Source organism: Phyllostomus hastatus, unplaced genomic scaffold (genome assembly GCF_019186645.2).
Source record: "Phyllostomus hastatus isolate PE091 unplaced genomic scaffold, TTU_PhHast_1.1 phas_contig_29, whole genome shotgun sequence".
NCBI lineage: Eukaryota > Metazoa > Chordata > Mammalia > Chiroptera > Phyllostomidae > Phyllostomus > Phyllostomus hastatus.
The window spans coordinates 41305130-41323842 of record NW_025333835.1 but is presented as its reverse complement, the minus strand read 5'-3'; the positions used below and the strand labels follow the sequence as shown (position 1 = coordinate 41323842).

Here is an 18713-nt window from a genome sequence, read left to right as displayed (position 1 = left end):
CTTCCAAGGGGCAACTGTCGCGCGTTGCAGGTGGCGTCCGCGCCGCTCGGATGGCTGTGAGGGTCGGTGCTGGAATTCCGCTCATCGGGTGCAGGTTTTAAAGAAGACAGTGCCTTTCTGAGTCTGGGCCAGGGACCACTTTTAAATGGAAGTTAAATTTCACCTTACGTAAGTCCGACTGAGGGTTACTGAAAGAGAACTCCAAGGCCCTCAATGGGTGAAACGTGAAACATGGTCTAAATGAGTGACATCATTTTCTGACACCAGTTGTTTTAAAGATTACCCGTATCTGCTATGTGTAATGTGCACCCACGCTTTTGGTGCAGACTTTTAGGAAAAACTTTCATTTTAATTTTAATTTTAATTCAGTTATTCATTTATTTATATTGAGATACTGTTTTTCGTATTATAAAGGAATATTAGCATTTATTTTTGAACCTATTATGATACAAGAAGTTTTATGTAACAAATAATTACAAAACACAAGAGTAGATACATGGTATTTCAGGTACTACCCAGGTATAATGTACATGCTTATTTTCCCTCCAAAAATTGGGCAAAAAGTGTGCATGATACACGGCAACATATAGTTAAGTTATATTATTCTATTTATTCAGAGATGTTTAAGTTCTATATTAGCTATATTTAAGATCTACTTTTTATTTTTATGAGAAGATGACTACTTTATAGGTGAGGATTTCGAGTTGCAGTAAGAAGTAATATTTACAGATAAACAATAAAATAGTGTAGTAAAGACAATTAGCTCATACAGATCACCGTGTTGATGGAGCCAGCTTGGAGTGTTGGATCACAGCACCGTGTTTCTGACAAGGCAATGGCTGCTGTGCAGTGGCCACCCCCCCTCCCCCCACCCCCAGCTCAGAGAAGTGGGAGCGGAGGCTGGTGCATTTTGGTTGGAGGCTGGTGCATTTTGGTCTTCCACAGCCCCCTGCCCCAGGGCCTGGTCCTCAGGCTTGTGGCTTGGACCCCTCCAATCTCAGTGTCCTCCTTTGTAAAATGAGGCTGTAAGATTGGATTTTTAAATAAAATTTTAAAAATCGTGGTGAAATACACACCACGTAAAATTGGCCACCTCAACCCTTCTTAAGGGTGCACTGGAGGGGCACCAAGTCCATCCCTGTGGTGCTGCTGCCAGCGCCGCTGCCCAGCCCCAGAACTCCTTCGTCTTGTGCAACAGGCTCTGCACCCAATACACGAACGCTTCCCATTCCCTCTGCTGCCAGCCCCGGCAACCACCGTGCTACTTTCTGTCTCCTAGTCCCACTGCTCTGCGGGTTGCGTGCAGGTAGAGTCACACAGCGTGCGCCCTCTTGTGACCAGCTCATTGCACTTAGCATAACGTTCACCCGTGCTGCAGCGCGAGTCAGCATTTCCTTCCTGAGGCTGGAGAAGAGTCCCCTGTGCGACTCCATCACGTTTGGTTGATCTATGCATCCCCCGGTGGACACTCGGGTTGCTTCCGCGCTTTGCCTACTGTGAGTAATGCTGCGCTGACCATGGGGATACAGGTATCTCTTTGAACTCTTGTTTTCAATGTTGGAGGGTTATACACCCCCAAAGTGGAATTGCTGGGTTATATGGAAATTCTACTTTTAACTTTCTCAGGGATCATCTTGCCGTGTTACTTTCCCAGGACTGGATACTTTGAAATGTCCCTTCCACCTCTAAAACTCTAGGAACCAACACTTGTTTTTAAAGAATTTCTCGAGGTAATTTCCTCCTCGCCTGGAAATCCTGATTACCAAGGGGAAAGGCTCAAATGTCTTTCTCGCGGGAGGCCTTGTCTGGCCTCTCTTTCTCTTATACTTGGGTTACACAGCACTCTTATCTATCGGGGTCAAACCCTAATCACTTTCTAAATTAAGTTTTTTTATTTTTTTCCAAGGGCAACCAGCTCTGTGAGGGCAGAGTTCCTTCCTCACTCTCCTCTGTCTCCTCGACGCCTGGCACGGAGGAAGAAGGAAGCAGTGAGGGTCTGGGGAGCGAATGGGTGGGTGGACTGGAGCAAAAGTAGGGTCAGATCATTCCAAATGACACATTGAGGAGGTAATGAAAAGAAGTACCATTGGAGAATAATTTTTCTCTAAATGCAAAGTATTTCCCAAGAGAGGCTGGGACTCAAATCCTAGTAAGGATGCACATGGTAATTAAAATACCGAATACAGCACCGTCCCAAGCATTAGCTGGAGGAGGATCTTTCTCACTTGGGCCCTGAGGTCCCTGGCTTAACATTCTTGCTCCTGCACGTTGGCACGCTCCAAGGGCACGCTGTTTGTGTCAATGCCCATCAACGTGGCAGAGCCTACAAGGGGGCTCTCTCCATCACGCAATGGAGAAATCTCGCGTTGGATGCTGGGAAGCCCCTTAGCATCCCACTCCCCTGGACTACGTAGCAGAGGTCCAGAGACGGGAAGAGGCTGTTCCCAAGTCATATGGCAAGAGGGCTGCTGCATCCTAGATTGGAGAGGCAGACACACACTCTTCTCTCCCAGTTACGAGCTATTTTTTAAACTGCCTTGCTGAGGGGTGGAGGGCAGACCTGACCGTGGGTACGGTGGGAAGACCCAGGAGCAGGAGTCTCTCATTTAGAGGGCCAGAATTTCGGTTGCTTCCCTCCCCTGCTAAATAAAAGGCCCTGGACGGTGGGCGAGCAGGTGGTATGATTTCTGGACCAGGACGACAGGATTGCAATCCTCCTGGACCAGAAGCCCTCTTGCCCGTCTGTTTTTGCACCTCTGCAAATGCTCCCTTTGGGCAATTTTGCGCCAAACCGCTAGGAAGTGTGTCTAGAGATCGCGGGGAGTGGAAGCTGCGGTCCCTGTGTCGGCCTGAGAAGTGAGCAAGGGAGGACAGGCTCAGTTCCCGGGGCGGGACCAGAGGTCCTGCCGGCTCTCTGGGCTGGGTGGATTGGGAGGGGCAGGGGCGGCGCTAGGGTCTCCGCGAGGACGTCCCACCTCCTGGGAGCAGTCGCGCTCCGACGGCCCCTCGGGGCGCACGGCCGTGGTGCCCTGGGTGTCAGGTGAGCCGGGATGGGGAGCCGGACCCGCGGGAGTGAGGGAGCGGGGCGCGGGGGACCTGCCCTGATGTGGGTGGGAGGATGTGGGCGCTCTGAGCCTGGGGGGAGCACAGCCCCCTGGGCACGTCCCTACTGCAGGGCAGGGGACCGGAACAGGAGTCCCCAACTTCTCTCGTAGGCAGCAGGAGCGCCGAGCATCTTTGCAGGGGGCGGGGAGGGGGTCCTTTGGGGAAAAGAAAGGCGAGAGATTTGTCTCACCGGGACTTGGAGGAGTTCCAGGCTGTCACCTCGTCCCGTGCCATTTTCCACGACGGAGCGTGAGGTCTTTGGTGGCTTTCCGGGGACAAACAGTTCATCTGTCACCCCGATTGATTCTGCCCCGCGGATGCGTTCTGAGCTCACTCTGCATGGTTCAGGGTTTTACCGCGAGCAAAGCCAAAGCGCAGAGACACTGGCCCACAACACCCCGCCCCTGCCCCCACCCCCGCAGCAAGCAAACGGAGAAAACCCTTCTTGTGTCGTCTTGTTTCATTTCTACAGAGTAAGCGAACTAGGTTAGGATCGCCTCTACACCTCCAAAGCTCATGCAACATTTTTTGTGTCTATGCATGCATTTTTAAAGAGAGCTTCGGTAGATTTTATTTGATTCTCCCAAAGATCAAATAGCTAAAATCATAGCCTGGAGCCCCATTAACCTGGCAAGTTTTAGTGGGGTCTTCAGTCTCGGGGTGCCTGCGTTGCAGATTCCTATTTGGAAGCTGGGATTCTGGGAGGCCTGGAGGGGAGGGGTTCTGTCCCTGCTCAGGCAGGACAACAACATCCAGGCACTCTCACAGATTGGTCTGGCGTGAGAACTGGTCTGTTTTCCACTACTAGGAAATCAAGTTAGTGTACAAACATGCAGGTGAGGAAACTAAGATGTATCTTTGTGAACGAAAGGCCCATCCATGTTTCTTCTTGGTACCCCAATGGCACCCCAGCAGTGGAGTTCCCAAGAGCTCTCTGAGGGAAGGTCTGAGAGGTGCAATGTTCCAAGTTTTTAGGTCCCTGGTCCACTGGCAGCTTGGGAGAAGGAGGAGAGAATGGGTGTACTCAGCCCTGATGGGCACCAGGAAAACCCAGGGTGTGTATTGCGGGGTAGGGGCGGGGGAAGCTCCAGGGGGTGGACATTGCTGGTTAAGGAGCTGACCACAAAGCTAAAAGATCGCCTTGAAAAACCACAGTTCATCATGAATCCCACTTTCCCTGTTCCCACCAAGCAGGCAGGAATGCTCTGTAGATGTGAGGCAGTGAATGCTGCTACCTCTTGAGTAGTTGGCAGCTTTTCTGACCCTGCCTTTCTGCATCCACAGAAGTCTGGAATCGGGGTGGGGGGGTGGGGGGGGAGGCTCACAGGCAAGCTGGCATTGGGATGAGGGTCCTCAAGCTATGTGTCCCCAAACCCTGGGTATCCTGTAGGGAGCCTCCAACGATCACAATCTCTTCCCCACCTTAGGGTAAAAAATACAGAGTAAAGTAACAGCATTTTTCCCCCTCTATAAAATTTCCCCAAATCTTCGGTGCTTGCTTTTGTGTGGCATCTCGTGTGGTTCGGAGTTGCACGTCTGGTTACGGCGATGCACGAGAGATCATTATGTGTGGTTTGTAAAGAGTCCGTCAGTTTGGGTGGTCCGAGACCCTCGGTGGGAACAGAGCCAGGATTACACCACGTTCTTCTGCAATGTCCTTTGAGTGTGAATGAGTCCTTTGCGGACCCCTGCCCTCTGGGTGGTGGCGGGGACTCGCGTGAGGCCTGGGGCTAGCGAGGAAAGAAATGGCCTCGTTGTACTTGGCTCGCAGCCCAGAACACTTTCGGTCTGTTCTTCTTAATTCGCACGTATTTTGTAAACTCAAACCTTCCTTTCGGCGAGATTTATGGGGCCCGGGTTAAATTTCTTAGCCCCTCCTCCCCTGACAATTGGTCAGCCGGTTTTACGAAATCCCAAACTGAACTGTTGTTTTTTCGAATAACAAAGTGGTTGTTTCTACCTGCAACCTGGCTTTTCCTGATAGGATTACCGTTTCAAATGGCCCCATAGCACGGCAGGGATTTATTTGGCAATGGCAGAAATTAATTTTGCGCCTTACTTTAAAGGTCATTAGAGAACCAAACTTTCTTTTTTTGAGTAATAGTTGCTGCTTCATTAGCCCTTCAGCCCAAGATACGTTTTGCTAAGGTTACTCATTGTTCTTTTGGGTACTCAGCACCCAGTACTCACTGGGATGGGTCCCTGGGTACAAGGTGACTTCCCATTTCTGTTTTCAAGTTGTTGACAGATAAGCACTGTGCACTCCGGAGCCCCTTTCCCTTGGCCTTGGCCCAGGGGAAAGCTATTCACCATGGTTTCCCGGCCTCGCAGCACCCCTGCAGCTCAGCAGTGCCTGACTCCTACCGTCTCCTTGCTGTGTAGGTGCTGGGTCCCTGAGTAGCATCGCTGCTCCACGCCAGTGAACCTGACGAGGAGAGAAACATTCACTTCTGGTGGGTAACCCCTGCCCCCAGGGAGGGCCGGCCTCTCCTGGGAGGACCCTCCCCGCTGCCCAGTGGCAAGTCACACATCCTGGGCTATCGGTCTTCCCGGTTCATTCAGAGAAAAAGTAATAAATGTGGGAAAGCTTTCTGTGCTGCATGCACCCCAAGCGAGAGCTGGAAGAGCATCTTCAACACCGCACGACAGCGAAGGAATCGACTAACCTGAGATTTGTTAGGCCGGGCCAGGCTGAAATACACTTCTGTACGACGCTGAGGGAAAGCCTGAGAATGCAGATTTCGCTACCAGGTAACAGTGGCAGCGATGGCAGACACGCATACAGCCCTGGCTACGTGCCAGGCCCCCTCGAAAACACTGTGTGCATTGACTCATTTTAGCCTTCTCTTTACCCAAGGAGGGAGGTACCCCTGCTCATGACATTTTCATAGCCCTGGGTCATACTGTTAAAGGTCGGATGCACGGAGCCCCTCTGGGACGAGGGCTACTTCGTCTGTACCGTTGTAGGGCACTTCTTCCCCTCGCACCTGCTCGCTGCGAGCGGCTGCCCAGCGCCGCAGGCAGGCCGCCCCGTTCTCTGTCTGGGCTCGCTACTAACCAGCCATGTGACCCCGAGCAAGTCATTGCCTTCTCTGTGCCCGAGTTTCCTCGTCTGTAAAATGGGCATGATCGGGGCATCCCCTCACCAGGTTGCTGTGAGGATGAAATGAACTTACATACGAAGACACTTCAGGAGTGCTTTGTACACGGGACACACCGTTGTTTTCATTATTAGCTATTTCTTTCCAGCCTCATTGGCCAACGCCCCCTACTAGAGCGGCCGTGCTGAGCTGCTGGAACTCCCCTGGGCCTCCTCAGCTCTCGTACTGCGGCGATTTGCACATGCCGTTTCCTTCACTAGAATGACTTTTCCATCCTGTCGCTCACGTCAGCTTACATGTCCCCTCCTAGAGGACCTTCTGTTAGTGCCCTCTGTCATTCCCCAGGTAGCTTGTTCCCTCCCTTCTTTGTGGTCCCAGTAGCCTTGTCCCATTCATCTATCAAAGGACGTAGTGATTCACAACTACATAACATTCGTTGAGCACTTACTATGTGCCCAGTAGTGTCCAAGTATTTGTATATATATGGACAGTTCCATGAGGTAGAGTTACACTGTGTTACAATTATTTCCACATCCCCCTACCCCGCCCCAGTAGACTGAGACTGTGGCTTGTCCATCTGTGTGTCTGCTGTTCATTCTGTACCACTAGGACCTGGCAGGGTGCCCAGCTAATACACAGTGGGTACTCCATAAACGTGTCAGTGGATGCGTTTTACCAACAGCTATTTACACTCAAATAATAAGCTAATTGTAAGTAATGCTGCTTTTGTATAATCTTCATGCTTTCCTCAGCGCAGAAATTCGCTCTCAATATTTTAGGAAGACGTGATAAGCAAGAAGAAGGAAATATAAATCCCACTCTTCCCAGCCCTGGAGAATCTAAACAACTTACTTAGGGATACACAACCGCTCAGCAGCCACACTGAGAATCAAGGTCAGGCCAGCGGAGGATAGAGCCCAAGCCCTGAAGGCTGCATGATACTGCTGCCCCTCCTCCCTCTCCACTCCCACTCCCCGACACACGCGCGGACAATCGGAATAGAGGAAACTTGAAAAGAAATCGACCATACCTATAATGGTGCAATGCGTGGCATCTACATTAAGAAAATTCCCGCTATTCAGTCCTTTTGGGCCTTTGCACTTCCTGTTCAGGCAGTGTTTGTTTTAGGGTGATCCAGATGAGGAGGAGGTACGGTGGGAGGGGCACCGTTTCTGACTCAGACATGCGTGGGTTGGGGTCCCGGCCATGCCCCTGGAGGTGTTACCAGGGAGAGGTTGCATCACCTCCCTCCATCTCTTAGTCTTCAGTGAAAGGGGCACAATAAGAAATAGTTTTCAGTGTTTTCTCAAGTAGAGGGCAAGTGCCTGCACTTGACTCGTGGGGGGTCTTGTCGTTAAATCCCTCAAGGTGATCCCCAGGACTTGCCCAAAGAGTGACCTTGTCAAAGCGTCTTCCGCAGCTCCACGTGGGACTGTTCCTCCCACTCCTGCATTTTAACTCTCACGGTAACTTAACTTTTGTCTTATTATCATTTGATGTGTTTAATAACTTGCCTCACAGCCATTTCCTTAGAAATTCAATCTCTTCTCTGTAGGACCTGTTTGGAGATGAAAGAGAAAAAAAAATAGCAATTTTCCTTTAAAAGCGGATCATTGTTTTTCTTACTCTGTCGTTAATGTTTTCTGTTTTCTTTTATCAGCCAAGTTACTTCTCAGTCAATTCACATCGCCACCCTGAACTCTCTGGATTTCTTGCAAGATGAAAGGAGACAACCATGAATGAGCCATTAGACAATTTTGCAAATGCGTCTGATTTCCCCAACCATGGCGCTGCTTTTGGAAATTGCACTGACGAGAAAATGCCCCTCAGGAGGCAGTACCTCCCCGCTATTTACAGCATCATCTTCCTGGTGGGCTTCCCCGGGAACGCCGTGGCCATTCCCACGTACATTTTCAAAATGCGGCCCTGGAGGAGCAGCACCGTCATCATGCTGAACCTCGCCTGCACGGACCTGCTCTATCTCACCAGCCTCCCCTTCCTCATCCACTACTACGCCAGTGGCGAGAACTGGATCTTCGGCAAGTTCATGTGCAAGTTCGTCCGCTTCAGTTTCCATCTCAACCTGTACAGCAGCATCCTCTTCCTGACCTGCTTCAGCGTCTTCCGCTACTTTGTGGTCAGTCACCCGATGAGCTGTTTCCACGTGCACAAAACCCGATGGGCCGTGGTGGCCTGTGCTGCGCTGTGGGTCGTCTCCCTGGTGGTGGTCATCCCCATGACCTTCCTGATCACATCGACCACCAGGACCAACAGCTCGGACTGCCTCGACCTCACCAGTTCGGATGACCTCGCCACCCTCAAATGGTACAACCTCATTCTGACCGCAACGGCTTTCTGCCTTCCCCTGGCAATCGTGACTCTGTGCTATACGATGATTTTCTGCGCCCTGACTCGCGGGCCTCACACTCACGGCAGCCTGAAGCAGAAAGCTCGGAGACTGACCATTCTGCTGCTTGTGGTGTTTTATGTATGTTTTTTACCCTTCCACATCTTGAGGGTCATTCGGATTGAATCTCGCCTGCTTTCTATCAGCTGCTCCGTGGAGAATCAGATCCACGAAGCTTACATCGTTTCCAGACCGCTGGCCGCCCTGAACACCTGTGGCAACCTGTTCCTGTACGTGGTGGTCAGCGACAACTTTCAGCAGGCCGTCTGCTCGATGGTGAGATGCAAAGCCAGTAGGGACCAGGAGCCAGCGAAGAAAATCGGTTACTCAAACAACCCTTGACCAAAGAGAAAGGCCCGCCGATGCTCTCCCCGTAATTTCTAGGTAGTCCAGACTATCTCCCTGAATGGAAGTCTCAGGAAATAGTGTGTGTTCAGGTAATTGTGTGTCAAAGCCAGTCCTTTGCCCCCATGTATCGAGAGCCTCCCTGGGGTAGATATATGAGTGGGATACATACATATTAGCCGAGGATTAGAATGGAAAATGGAAACCGTTGGAACTCCAGCCACGCCGGAGAACACACGTCCAGGGTATCTCGGTGAGTGGGCGCCAAGACAGGAGAAATCCAATTTTTCACTCCTGGTTTCATACTTCTTCCTGCTGAGGCCTGTTTGTATTGAACTCCCTGACTGTTCAAGGCATTATTTGTATCTTTTTCAATATTCCTTTTTTTTATTTTTACGTTTCGTATTTTTAAGCCTTTTTTTCAAACTTCACTTGGAGGTTAGGAAACTGTATTTTTCGCTAGGCTTCAGCTCGTTTGGTAGATTAAAGCAAGTCAGTACCATACACTTGGGATCATTCAAAGATGCCAATGCAAAAAGCTAAAACGAATACCTGGAAGACATTTGGGATAGAATATCTTTGTTGCTGTAGATCATTCTCCAAGTTGTAATTGAAGTTATAGAAGTTACCAAGTTGTATTTGTTATGATCCACATGTCCTGGGAAAGGAGAGGACACTTTGGGGGAAGAGAGGTACTTTTAAATATGTGTATATTGGGTATTCAATAAAATCTAACATATATTTGATTTCTCACTGTGGGAAAATATTCCAGGAAACACTACTTCTCTTTACATACCTTTCTCCTGTGTGACTATCATGAAAATATGACTTCTATTACAATAGCAAAAGCTATTTTTGAATTGTGTGTGTGCTTAATTATCGCTAAGTGTAAATATCTGAGAAAATGCCTAGTCGGAACATTTGAAACCGTAGCAAATGTGTTGATATAATTAATAAACTAATTTTAAAATCATTGAATAGGCTGGTAATATTTTTGTGAGAAAATGCAGCTTTGCCATAATTATATTTACATGAAGCTTATGTTCTCCATGCTTAGAGAACAAAAACAATTCTAAGGATCATTTGTAGAACAGAGCCAGAGCAGATGATTGGATCAGAAGACAGATTATCACAGGAAGTCTGGGATTTGCAGGTTCTTCCCGGACAGTTACATCTGACTTAGACCTAAAGGAGGCTGTTCTTCAAGCCCCTCGGCCAGGGGTCCCGGGGAAGAAAGAGGACATCCGATGGTTCTATACTCGAACTCTTCTGGATGACGATGTTCTCTCCACCCATCACCTTCTGAGCCGCCTTCTCTTCTGGGCCTTTCCATAGCAGATGGAGGGGTACTTCACCAGAGAGCCAGACGCGCCCGTCCGCGGGGCTGCACTGCGTGGAGGAGCATTCAACGGTCCATTTGGACCTGAAAACTGGGTAGTTCCCCACTCCCCTCTCCCCAGCACCCAGCCCAGCTCCTGGGCCACCACCAAAGTGTGGTCACGTGAGCCTTCGCACCGCTGCTGTCCTGGTCCCAGCTGAGGGCGTGACCCCTTCCTCTCTCTCTCTCTCTCTTCTTATTCCCAAGATTTCACCCACCCGAGAAAAATCACTTCGGTCTCTTTCACGTCTATCTCAACTTGTCTTTGCAGCTTCTTTTACCCATGTCCTCCTTTCTACCAATTTGCTAGAGCAATAAATCATCTCTCTTTCTGACACTAACTCTTCCACTTGGTCCTTGGTCCTGGGTCTGCTTGCCTAGGGACTTCCCCTGACACTCACTCCCCCTGTCTTGACATTTTTACCATTTCCATTACCCCGGATAACTGACCTCAGCTTGGGAACGTGTACAATTTTCCCTTATCCTCAAAATACCTTCCCTCTGTTCAACTCTCCTGTCGTGTTTTCTTATCTGGCTTGTTCCCTGCAGTTACGGGTCAGGTTCAGGTGACGGTGTGCCCTTCAGGGTTCCGCCGATAGAATATGATCACACACATCCAAGCCAAATTGGATTCAAAGGGCGAGTTTTATTTTTCAAAGTAAAGAGTTCAGGGCTAATTGTGCTGGAGGATGCAGTTTGGAACTGAGGCCGAAAAAGAGATGGATGACACTTCCAAGGCTGGAACGGGGCCCACACGACCTTGCCTCACGCACCCAGTTGCAGGCAGACCGAGTACAAGAACAAAAGGCAGAACTCTGACCGTCTGCCAGAGGGGAAGCAGCCTGTGTCGTCCGCTCTCCGCACAAGGGCTGAAGCTCAAGTTCAAGCTTACTGCATCTGAGGGCGGGGAATCCAGAAAAGCGCATTCTGAACTTTGGAGACACAGTAGCCCCTTCGCTTTGATTTTAACTTAGTATCGTGGCACCTTCCAAAGAGTCACAAAACTAGAGGGAGCGGCACAATGACCTCACGTGCCTCGGTTCACCAGTAATCACCACTGGAGCTGTGAGCTTTCATCCACCCCTGCCCATCTTTCCCCCTTTGAAATATTCAAAACCAGACCTTAGGAAACATAGTGGTTTCACCTGTAAATGCTTCAGCATCGATCTCTTTCAAAGCGCACATGAAACCAAAACAAAATAAATTCTTAATATTATTTAATATTTAATCTATATTTCTATTCCCCTGGTTACCTGAAAAGTGTCTTTTTACAGTTGGTTTTTTTTCAAATCAAGATCCAAATAAAGCCTACACATTCCATGTCTATTGAGTGGCTTGTCATCTATTCGAGTTCTGCCTCCCTGTACTTAACTGCCATTTTTTTTTTTTTAGTAGGGGAATCAAGTTGTATGTGTTGTGGAATTTTCCACATTGTGGGTTTGGCTGTTTGAATTCCATTTTGTTGTTTATGGTGACCCTCCATGCCTTTATTTGCTAGAAATTGGATGATAGAGCTAGAAGTTAGATGAGACGCAAGATTCCTTCCTTCCTTCCTTCCTTCCTTCCTTCCTTCCTTCCTTCCTTCCTTCCTTCCTCCCTCCCTCCCTCCCTCCCTTCTTCCTCCTCTCTATTTTTCAGAAGCTCTAACCCCACCGAGGAGGTGCGTAGTGTCTGACTACCCCCCATTTAGCGGTTGAGCAAGGGGTTTGGGATGCATCAGCCGGATCCTTCTACCAGAGCGTTCTCCGGCTTCCTTTGCCGTCCTAGTTTATCGGTGCGGGGCCCTCACAATGGTGACTCGGACGTTCTAACACTCTCCTGCTCTTGTTAGCTTTGGCTTTTCCGTGCAGATCTCTGACTCATCGACTCCCATTCCCCCTTCCACTCCGAAAAACAGGGCTCCCGCGGATCCGATGGTGCCCCTCCCCCTTCCGGAAGGCAGAGGGGAGGGCGGGGGACACCAGGGAGCTGCCCCTCCACTGCCTCCTCCAGGGGGGTACAGTGTTGGCAGAATTGCCTTTCCACATGGGTCCAAGTTTTGTTCTTGAACTCTTCAGGACTCACAGCTGAGCCTGCGACTGGAATGACCCAGGGGGTGGGACCCAGGCCCCTGGGGGAGAGGCCTCCGGTGGAGCTGGCCTGGCAGCTGCCATCCGCCCCCTCCAGGCCCACCCCGGGGCCTGGGCGTGCCCTCCCGGACAGGTGCGGGCCACGTGCTTTCGCCCTGGAGCCTCTGGGAAACGGCAGTGCAAGACGCGAACAACGACCCGGCCGCGGAGCACGTGCGGCTGGACGTCGCTTCCTGTTCTAATTTTATTCTTAAATTCCATCCGGCAACACCATCGGACACCGTCTACCGGGCGTGATGCCAAATGGTGCAGGGCCAGCCGTGGAACAGGGCCTGGAGGCTGAGGGTCCTTCCCGCCACTGAGCTCCGGGAAGAAACTAAAGTGTAACATGCAGTGATCCGTTTTTTAAATTTTCTTTTCCCTTCAGCACTCCATGTTTTCTGTCCAGCTGTTTTTCGTTAATCCTGCCATATATGTGTGTACAACTTGCTATTAAACCCACTCACTGTGTTCCTAATGTCAGGTGTATTTTTATCGTTTATAGAATGTACATTGGATTGTCTTCATCAGTTCTACCATTTCCGTGAATTTCTGTCTTTTCTTCTATTTTTGTCTTTCTTCCTTCACATTGTTTAGAATTGAGTCATCACAGTTATTTCACAGTCCTTATCTTTCCGCTTCAATATCTGGGTTATGTTTGGGTCTGCTTCTACCGCCTGTGATTTTCTCCATTTTTGCTGCTCATGGGATCCTGTCTCCTTGCAGGCCTGCTGATTGTTTTAAACATTTTATTTACTTTTAGAGAGAGGGGAAGGGGGGAAGAGAGAGAAACATCAAGATGTGAGCGATTGCCTCTCGCAGGCCCCCAAGGGGGACCTGGCCCACAACCCAGGCATGTGCCCTCACTGGGAATCGAACCTGTGACACTTTGGTTCACAGGTCAGCACTCAGTCCACTGAGCCACACCAGGGCGCATGCCTACTAATTTTTTATTAAATGACAAACTGTGTATGAAAGAATCAATAAGGCTTCCCTGAGAGGTTTTTATTTCAGTTGTTTTAGTTTTCTATTTAATTTCACTTCTCTACTAAAATTCTCTCATTCATTGTATTAACCATATTTTTCTTTAGCTCTTTAGAAATACTTACATTGCTGTTTTAACATCTTTGTCTATTAAATCTAGCGTCTTGTTTGTATTACTTTTCTCTAGATGCTATCACAGATTACTACAAATTTTTTTAAATTTATTTTTTAGAGAGGGAAGGGACAAAGAGAGAGAGAGAGAAACATCAATGTGCGGTTGCTGGGGTTCATGGCCTGCAACACAGGAATGTACCCTGAGTGGGAATCGAACCTGCGACACTTTGGTTCGCAGCCTGCGCTCAATCCACTGAGCTACGCCAGCCAGGAGATGACTACAAATTTAATGCCTTAAAATGCCACAGACTTATTTTCTCTGAGAGGCCAGATGTCTGAAAGCAGTTTCACGGCACTGACTTCAAGGAGTGGGCAGACCTCCCCTTCTTCTGGAGGCTCGAGAGAAGCAATTTCCTTGCATTTTCCGGCTTCCATAAGCCACCTTCCGTCTTCAAGGCCGGTGGCACAGCAACTTCAGATCTCTGACCCGAGCTTCTCACTCAAGACCTCTCTCTGCCTGATTCCCCCGTCTTCCTTTTATCAAAGCTCTTGCAATGACTTCAGGCCTGCCCCGATAATCCAGGATAATTCCCTCATGTCAAAATCCATAATTTAATCACATCTGCAAAGTCCCTCTTACTCTGTGATGTAACCTAGTCACGGGTTCTGAGGATCGGGACGAGGACGTTTTCGGAAGGCCAGTGTGCAGCTTCCAACAGCGGTTTCTCAAAGAACATCAGCTAAAGTAACAATAATAATGTAAAGTGCCCCTGAGGCCGTTTTTTAATTGCTCTGCTTTTCTTGGCAATGGGACACATTTTTCTGTTTAGTGTGCCTAATGATTTATTTTATTTTTTTTAACTGAATAATGGATATTGTAAATAAAGCATTGTGGTGACTCTAGATTCTATGATTGCTCTTGAGGATTGTCGACTTTTTCTCTAGTAGACGTCAATTTCTTGCTTACTGTGGAATTGTGTTGATGTGGTTTTACTATTTACTGTTTCTTAAGAACAGATTTGTGAAAAGCCTAGGGTGTTTTCCAAGCTCTTCCAAGGTAACGGGGGACTCAATCACCAAATTCTGTTTCCCCTGTGATCTTATCCAGACTCTAGAAGAGACTCTAGGGCATGCTCTTCACTCCTCAGGCAGTTTCCTGCTGTATCAACAACAAGAGTCAATGGGACGTTCATGAGGTTTTCCTTTCCCAATGTGCTGGGACACCAAAGTCCCCTAGCACTGCTGGCCCACTGGTATCTCTGATGCTGTAACAGCCTCTTTTTGGTGAATCTGCAAACCCAGGAGTCACAGGGAATCTCCGTGGGTTTCTGCCCCTCCTGTCCCCACGGTTCCATCATTGTTGGTCTAAGTTTTAGACGCGTCAGTGACGTCGAACTTGGACCAATGCCTCCTCAACTCGGTGGGACCCCTGTGCTCTGCTTCGACCCCAGGTCCCTGCCCCACGGTCAAGACCCGCCTAGACTGAGAGCTGGGGTCATTGTGGGGCCCACAGTGTTGCTCTGTCTCTTGTCCGGAGCCTGAAAACATCAGATTCGTGTATTTTGTTCAGTCTTGTTTTTGTTAACAGCGTGTCCCACTGTGACCTCTCCCGGCGGAGGGAGCAGATCTCATGGGAAACACTCCCTGCCTTTCCCACTAACGCTTTTACTACTCACCCTTCCTGCTAAAATATGGGAGAAAGCCCTGGCTGGTGTAGCTCAGTGGATTGAGCGTGGGCTGCGAACCAAAGTGTCACAGGTTCGATTCCCAGTCAGGGTACATGCCTGGGTTGCAGGCCATGACCCCCAGCAACCAAATGAGAGAGATGTTTCTCTCTCTCTCTCTCCCCCACTCCCTTCCCTTTCTAAAAACAAATAAATAAATAAATAAAATCTTTAAAAAATACGGGAGAGACTTCAATAAGTGTGGCAGTTTAACCACTCCATCCGTCCCTAAAATGACAATGGGAATAGAACTATGAAGACATTCAAAATGTTGGAAACTAAAGAAGGCCGATGAATGGTGAAATCCAGTGAAAGCTAAGCTGACAATGGAGGAAATCCAGGGGCAAGCTAATGTACGCTGCTGCTTAACCGGAAAATGCTCAGGAATTGGAATGACCAGCTGCCTCCGAAGAGGGTTGAAGTGGGACTGATGATAGGAGGTTTGCTTTCGAGCCTGGATAAGAAACAATCACATCACTAGGCATTCAGTTGTGTCCTGTGCAAACGGAAGACTGCCCCTTTCCCACACCCACCAAATTCTAGGCTTTTCATCCTGGGGCGTTTGAATCAGACGGACCCTTGACTTGAGGACAACAGATAGAATTCAAGGCGGAGTGAAGAGGTACCGGATGGGAACACTTGGCTCTGATAACACTGGCAGCTCATGCGTGCATTTCCTAGCAGAATATTGGCAGACTCTCCTCGAGGGCGATGGAAAATACGGCAATGACAGACACAACTCACACAGCACTCTTTTCTTCTGGGCTTTTCCTCACAAGCCCAGTCAAACTTCAGAGCCCGCCTGCAGAACCGCTGCACGGCGCTGACTTTCCCAAGAGGACAGAATACTCTGCATACCAACAGTGGGTGCCCACTAGGTGTCCTGCCTTTTCAACTTAGCTTACTGGTGTCTTCTTGCTCTCCAGAAAGAGCAGACAGCCACCAACAGCAAGGACATTGAGGAAAGACGATGGTAGGGAAATGAGACTCTAAAACAAACAAGTGGGGGAGAGGATGCTGGGAAACAGAAACACCACAGGGAGCATAAGGAAAATCGTTTTAAAACCTGTAGTTAATACTCCCAGACACATCCTGGAAACAGACCAGGAGGTTCTAAAGGAATGGCCATTCAAGGAGCAAAACCACGAGCTCTTAGATTAAGCAGGGGGTTATTAGAGGGTATATTCCAAACGACCTCCATGAACTGCGTCCAAGTTGAAAAGCACTTTGCACTGGAGAATTAAGAGTAGACTTGGCATCTTCTTTTAATTTATCTTAACTTATATCTAATAGAAACTCTTTGAGGCTGGCAGTACGATACTAGAGTTATTCTTGATTTCAGTACAGACAAGTATTCTTGGGTTTTTGTTTTGCATTTCAGAGGTGTTAGGAAGTAAGGTTTTTTAAAGTTTTTTAAAGTTTTTTTAAAATAGAGACTTTTAAAGAGTTGGTCTATTTCCTTATTTTTATTTTGTCTCTATGATTACATATTATATGACATAATTTTATATGCTTCCATAATAGCATGTAATTAGTTTGTCATGATTCAGAAACATGCCCATTGCCTGAGCCCATTGTTTTTCTTCCTGGAAATGTTTGGTAAATACTACATTAATGTTTCAAAATAATGTTTTTTTGAATTAATAAGGATACCTTCTACAAACACTTAAAAAATAAAATATAGATGCATAAAATATTTTTATTCAATTTAGATCTTTGCTCGTGTTCTGAACACAGGGGCATATGTAGGACTACATATGTAGGACTACAGTATCAGTTTTAACTTCTATTTTGTTAAATAACACCAGCATCTTTTGAGCCTTTACTCTGTGCAGAACACTGTGCTCTACCATAGATGCAGAAACCTTAGTAATAAACAAGTCTATTTTCAAAGATACTACAATATTGTACACCAGCTGCATTATCCATATGTGCTTTTTAGGTTGAATATTTATGTTATGCTGCATTTACTTACCCAAACTCAGTGACATGTTTCTCGATTCTTTTTGCCAGTACAGTTTATCATTACTCCATAATAGTTGTATTCTAAAGAACTCAATCTAAAGGAAGCATTTCAGGAACATACATAAGTGTCTAAATCCCTCTCACAAAGAACCCTAAAATGTATTCCAAATGGCAAACGGACAGATATACCGTATGCTCCTAATTGTACATGGTTAAATGTCCTGCTTACCTGTTTAATCCATTTAGGAGCTGAACAACATGCCAGTATTTGGTATTACATACTTAGTATTATCCCATTTGCAAAGGCAATGCCACAAACATCTGAATCTTACCCCGTGGAAGCCGAGAGAAAAATCTGCACGTGCACCCATACATCCTGCTCCCTGTATCAAATAACAAACGTGCTCCTTCTTGCAAAATGTTTTCTGAGTCCGCCTAAATGTTTCTATTATAATGCTGATTTTTTCCCTTTTAAAATTGGGGGTAAACCAGATATTATTTATAGTAAAGAATTAAAACAAGACCTATGTTCAAGTCCCTGTTCCAATTTTAACCATTTGCAAAAACACTACTTCTGTTCAGCTTTTTCTGCATCTTCCCCCCACTGCCCAGGCCCGGATGGCCTGTCCTACAGCTTCTTTCCACGTCCGTGACCCACGTGGGATACTTTACCCTTTAGAACTTGGATTACTGCCCTTCTGCGTCCTTAGGTTCTGTTTTCCCCAGTGGGGTTGTTGCCTCCTCTGATGCATGGTCCTTTTTATTTTTGCTCAGCTCCTGGCAACATACTGTGAGGTGTGCTAGATAGAACAACAACAAAAATGAGCCTCCTTTAGAATGAGAAATACTTGCTTTTTAATCCCAATTCTTACTTGATCAATTTCTGCATATGAAAAATGCATGCTTAAATTGAGTCTTTGTATTGCCTTTGAAGACAAGGGAAAAAGCTTCTATATTTGCTAACAGGCTAGATTAAATCTACTGCACAGCCTTCCAATAAAAAACAATGAAAATGGTTAAAATAGCCCTGGCTGGTATAGCTCAGTGGATTGAGCACGGACTGAGAACCAAAGGGTCACTGGTTTGATTCCCAGTCAGGGCACATGCCTGGGTTGCAGGCCAGGTCTCCAGTGGGGGCCACATGAGAGGCAACCACACACTGAGGTTTCTCTCCCTCCCTTTCTCCCTCCCTTCTCCTCTCTCTAAAAATAAATAAATAAAATCTTTCAAAAAATTAAAAAAGGAAACAGTTAAACAGAATAGTTCCATAAACACTTACGAAAATGCCCATGGAGTTGATAAGAAACCAAAGACTCCACAAAACAGGAGAAAAATCAACATGAAGGTGGGCGGCAAAAGCAGCAGTTTTCCAAATTGTATCCGCACAATCCTTATGCTTTTGAGCCTAAGTTTCAACATCTATGCGGGGAAGACCGGGATGAACAAATATCTTGATTTAGCCAGAACAAGACTAGGTAATGC

General features: G+C 47.7%; 1 protein-coding gene across 6 annotated transcripts; it reads left to right on the top strand.

The window, feature by feature from the left end:
* The first annotated feature begins 1419 nt into the window (after window positions 1–1419).
* On the top strand, window positions 1420–9917 carry OXGR1 (oxoglutarate receptor 1). Of its 6 annotated transcripts, none has more exons than XM_045839188.1 (4): window positions 1420–1496; window positions 5488–5558; window positions 5668–5856; window positions 7867–9917. In XM_045839188.1, exon 4 carries the CDS (start codon window positions 7942–7944, stop codon window positions 8953–8955), a length of 1014 nt encoding a protein of 337 aa, XP_045695144.1. In that variant the 5' UTR covers window positions 1420–1496; window positions 5488–5558; window positions 5668–5856; window positions 7867–7941; the 3' UTR covers window positions 8956–9917. The 6 variants fall into 6 exon arrangements, with proteins under 6 accessions (XP_045695144.1, XP_045695141.1, XP_045695146.1 ...); XM_045839186.1 differs by lacking the exon at window positions 1420–1496 and adding exons at window positions 3002–3040; window positions 7575–7672 and having other exon boundaries at window positions 5488–5856; XM_045839185.1 differs by having other exon boundaries at window positions 1441–1529; window positions 5488–5856.
* Window positions 9918–18713: the final 8796 nt, after the last annotated feature.

Coding starts and splice junctions, on each gene's coding strand:
- OXGR1 (XM_045839188.1), top strand. CDS start 7,942: ATGAATGAGCCATTAGACAATTTTGCAAATGCGTCTGATTTCCCCAAC.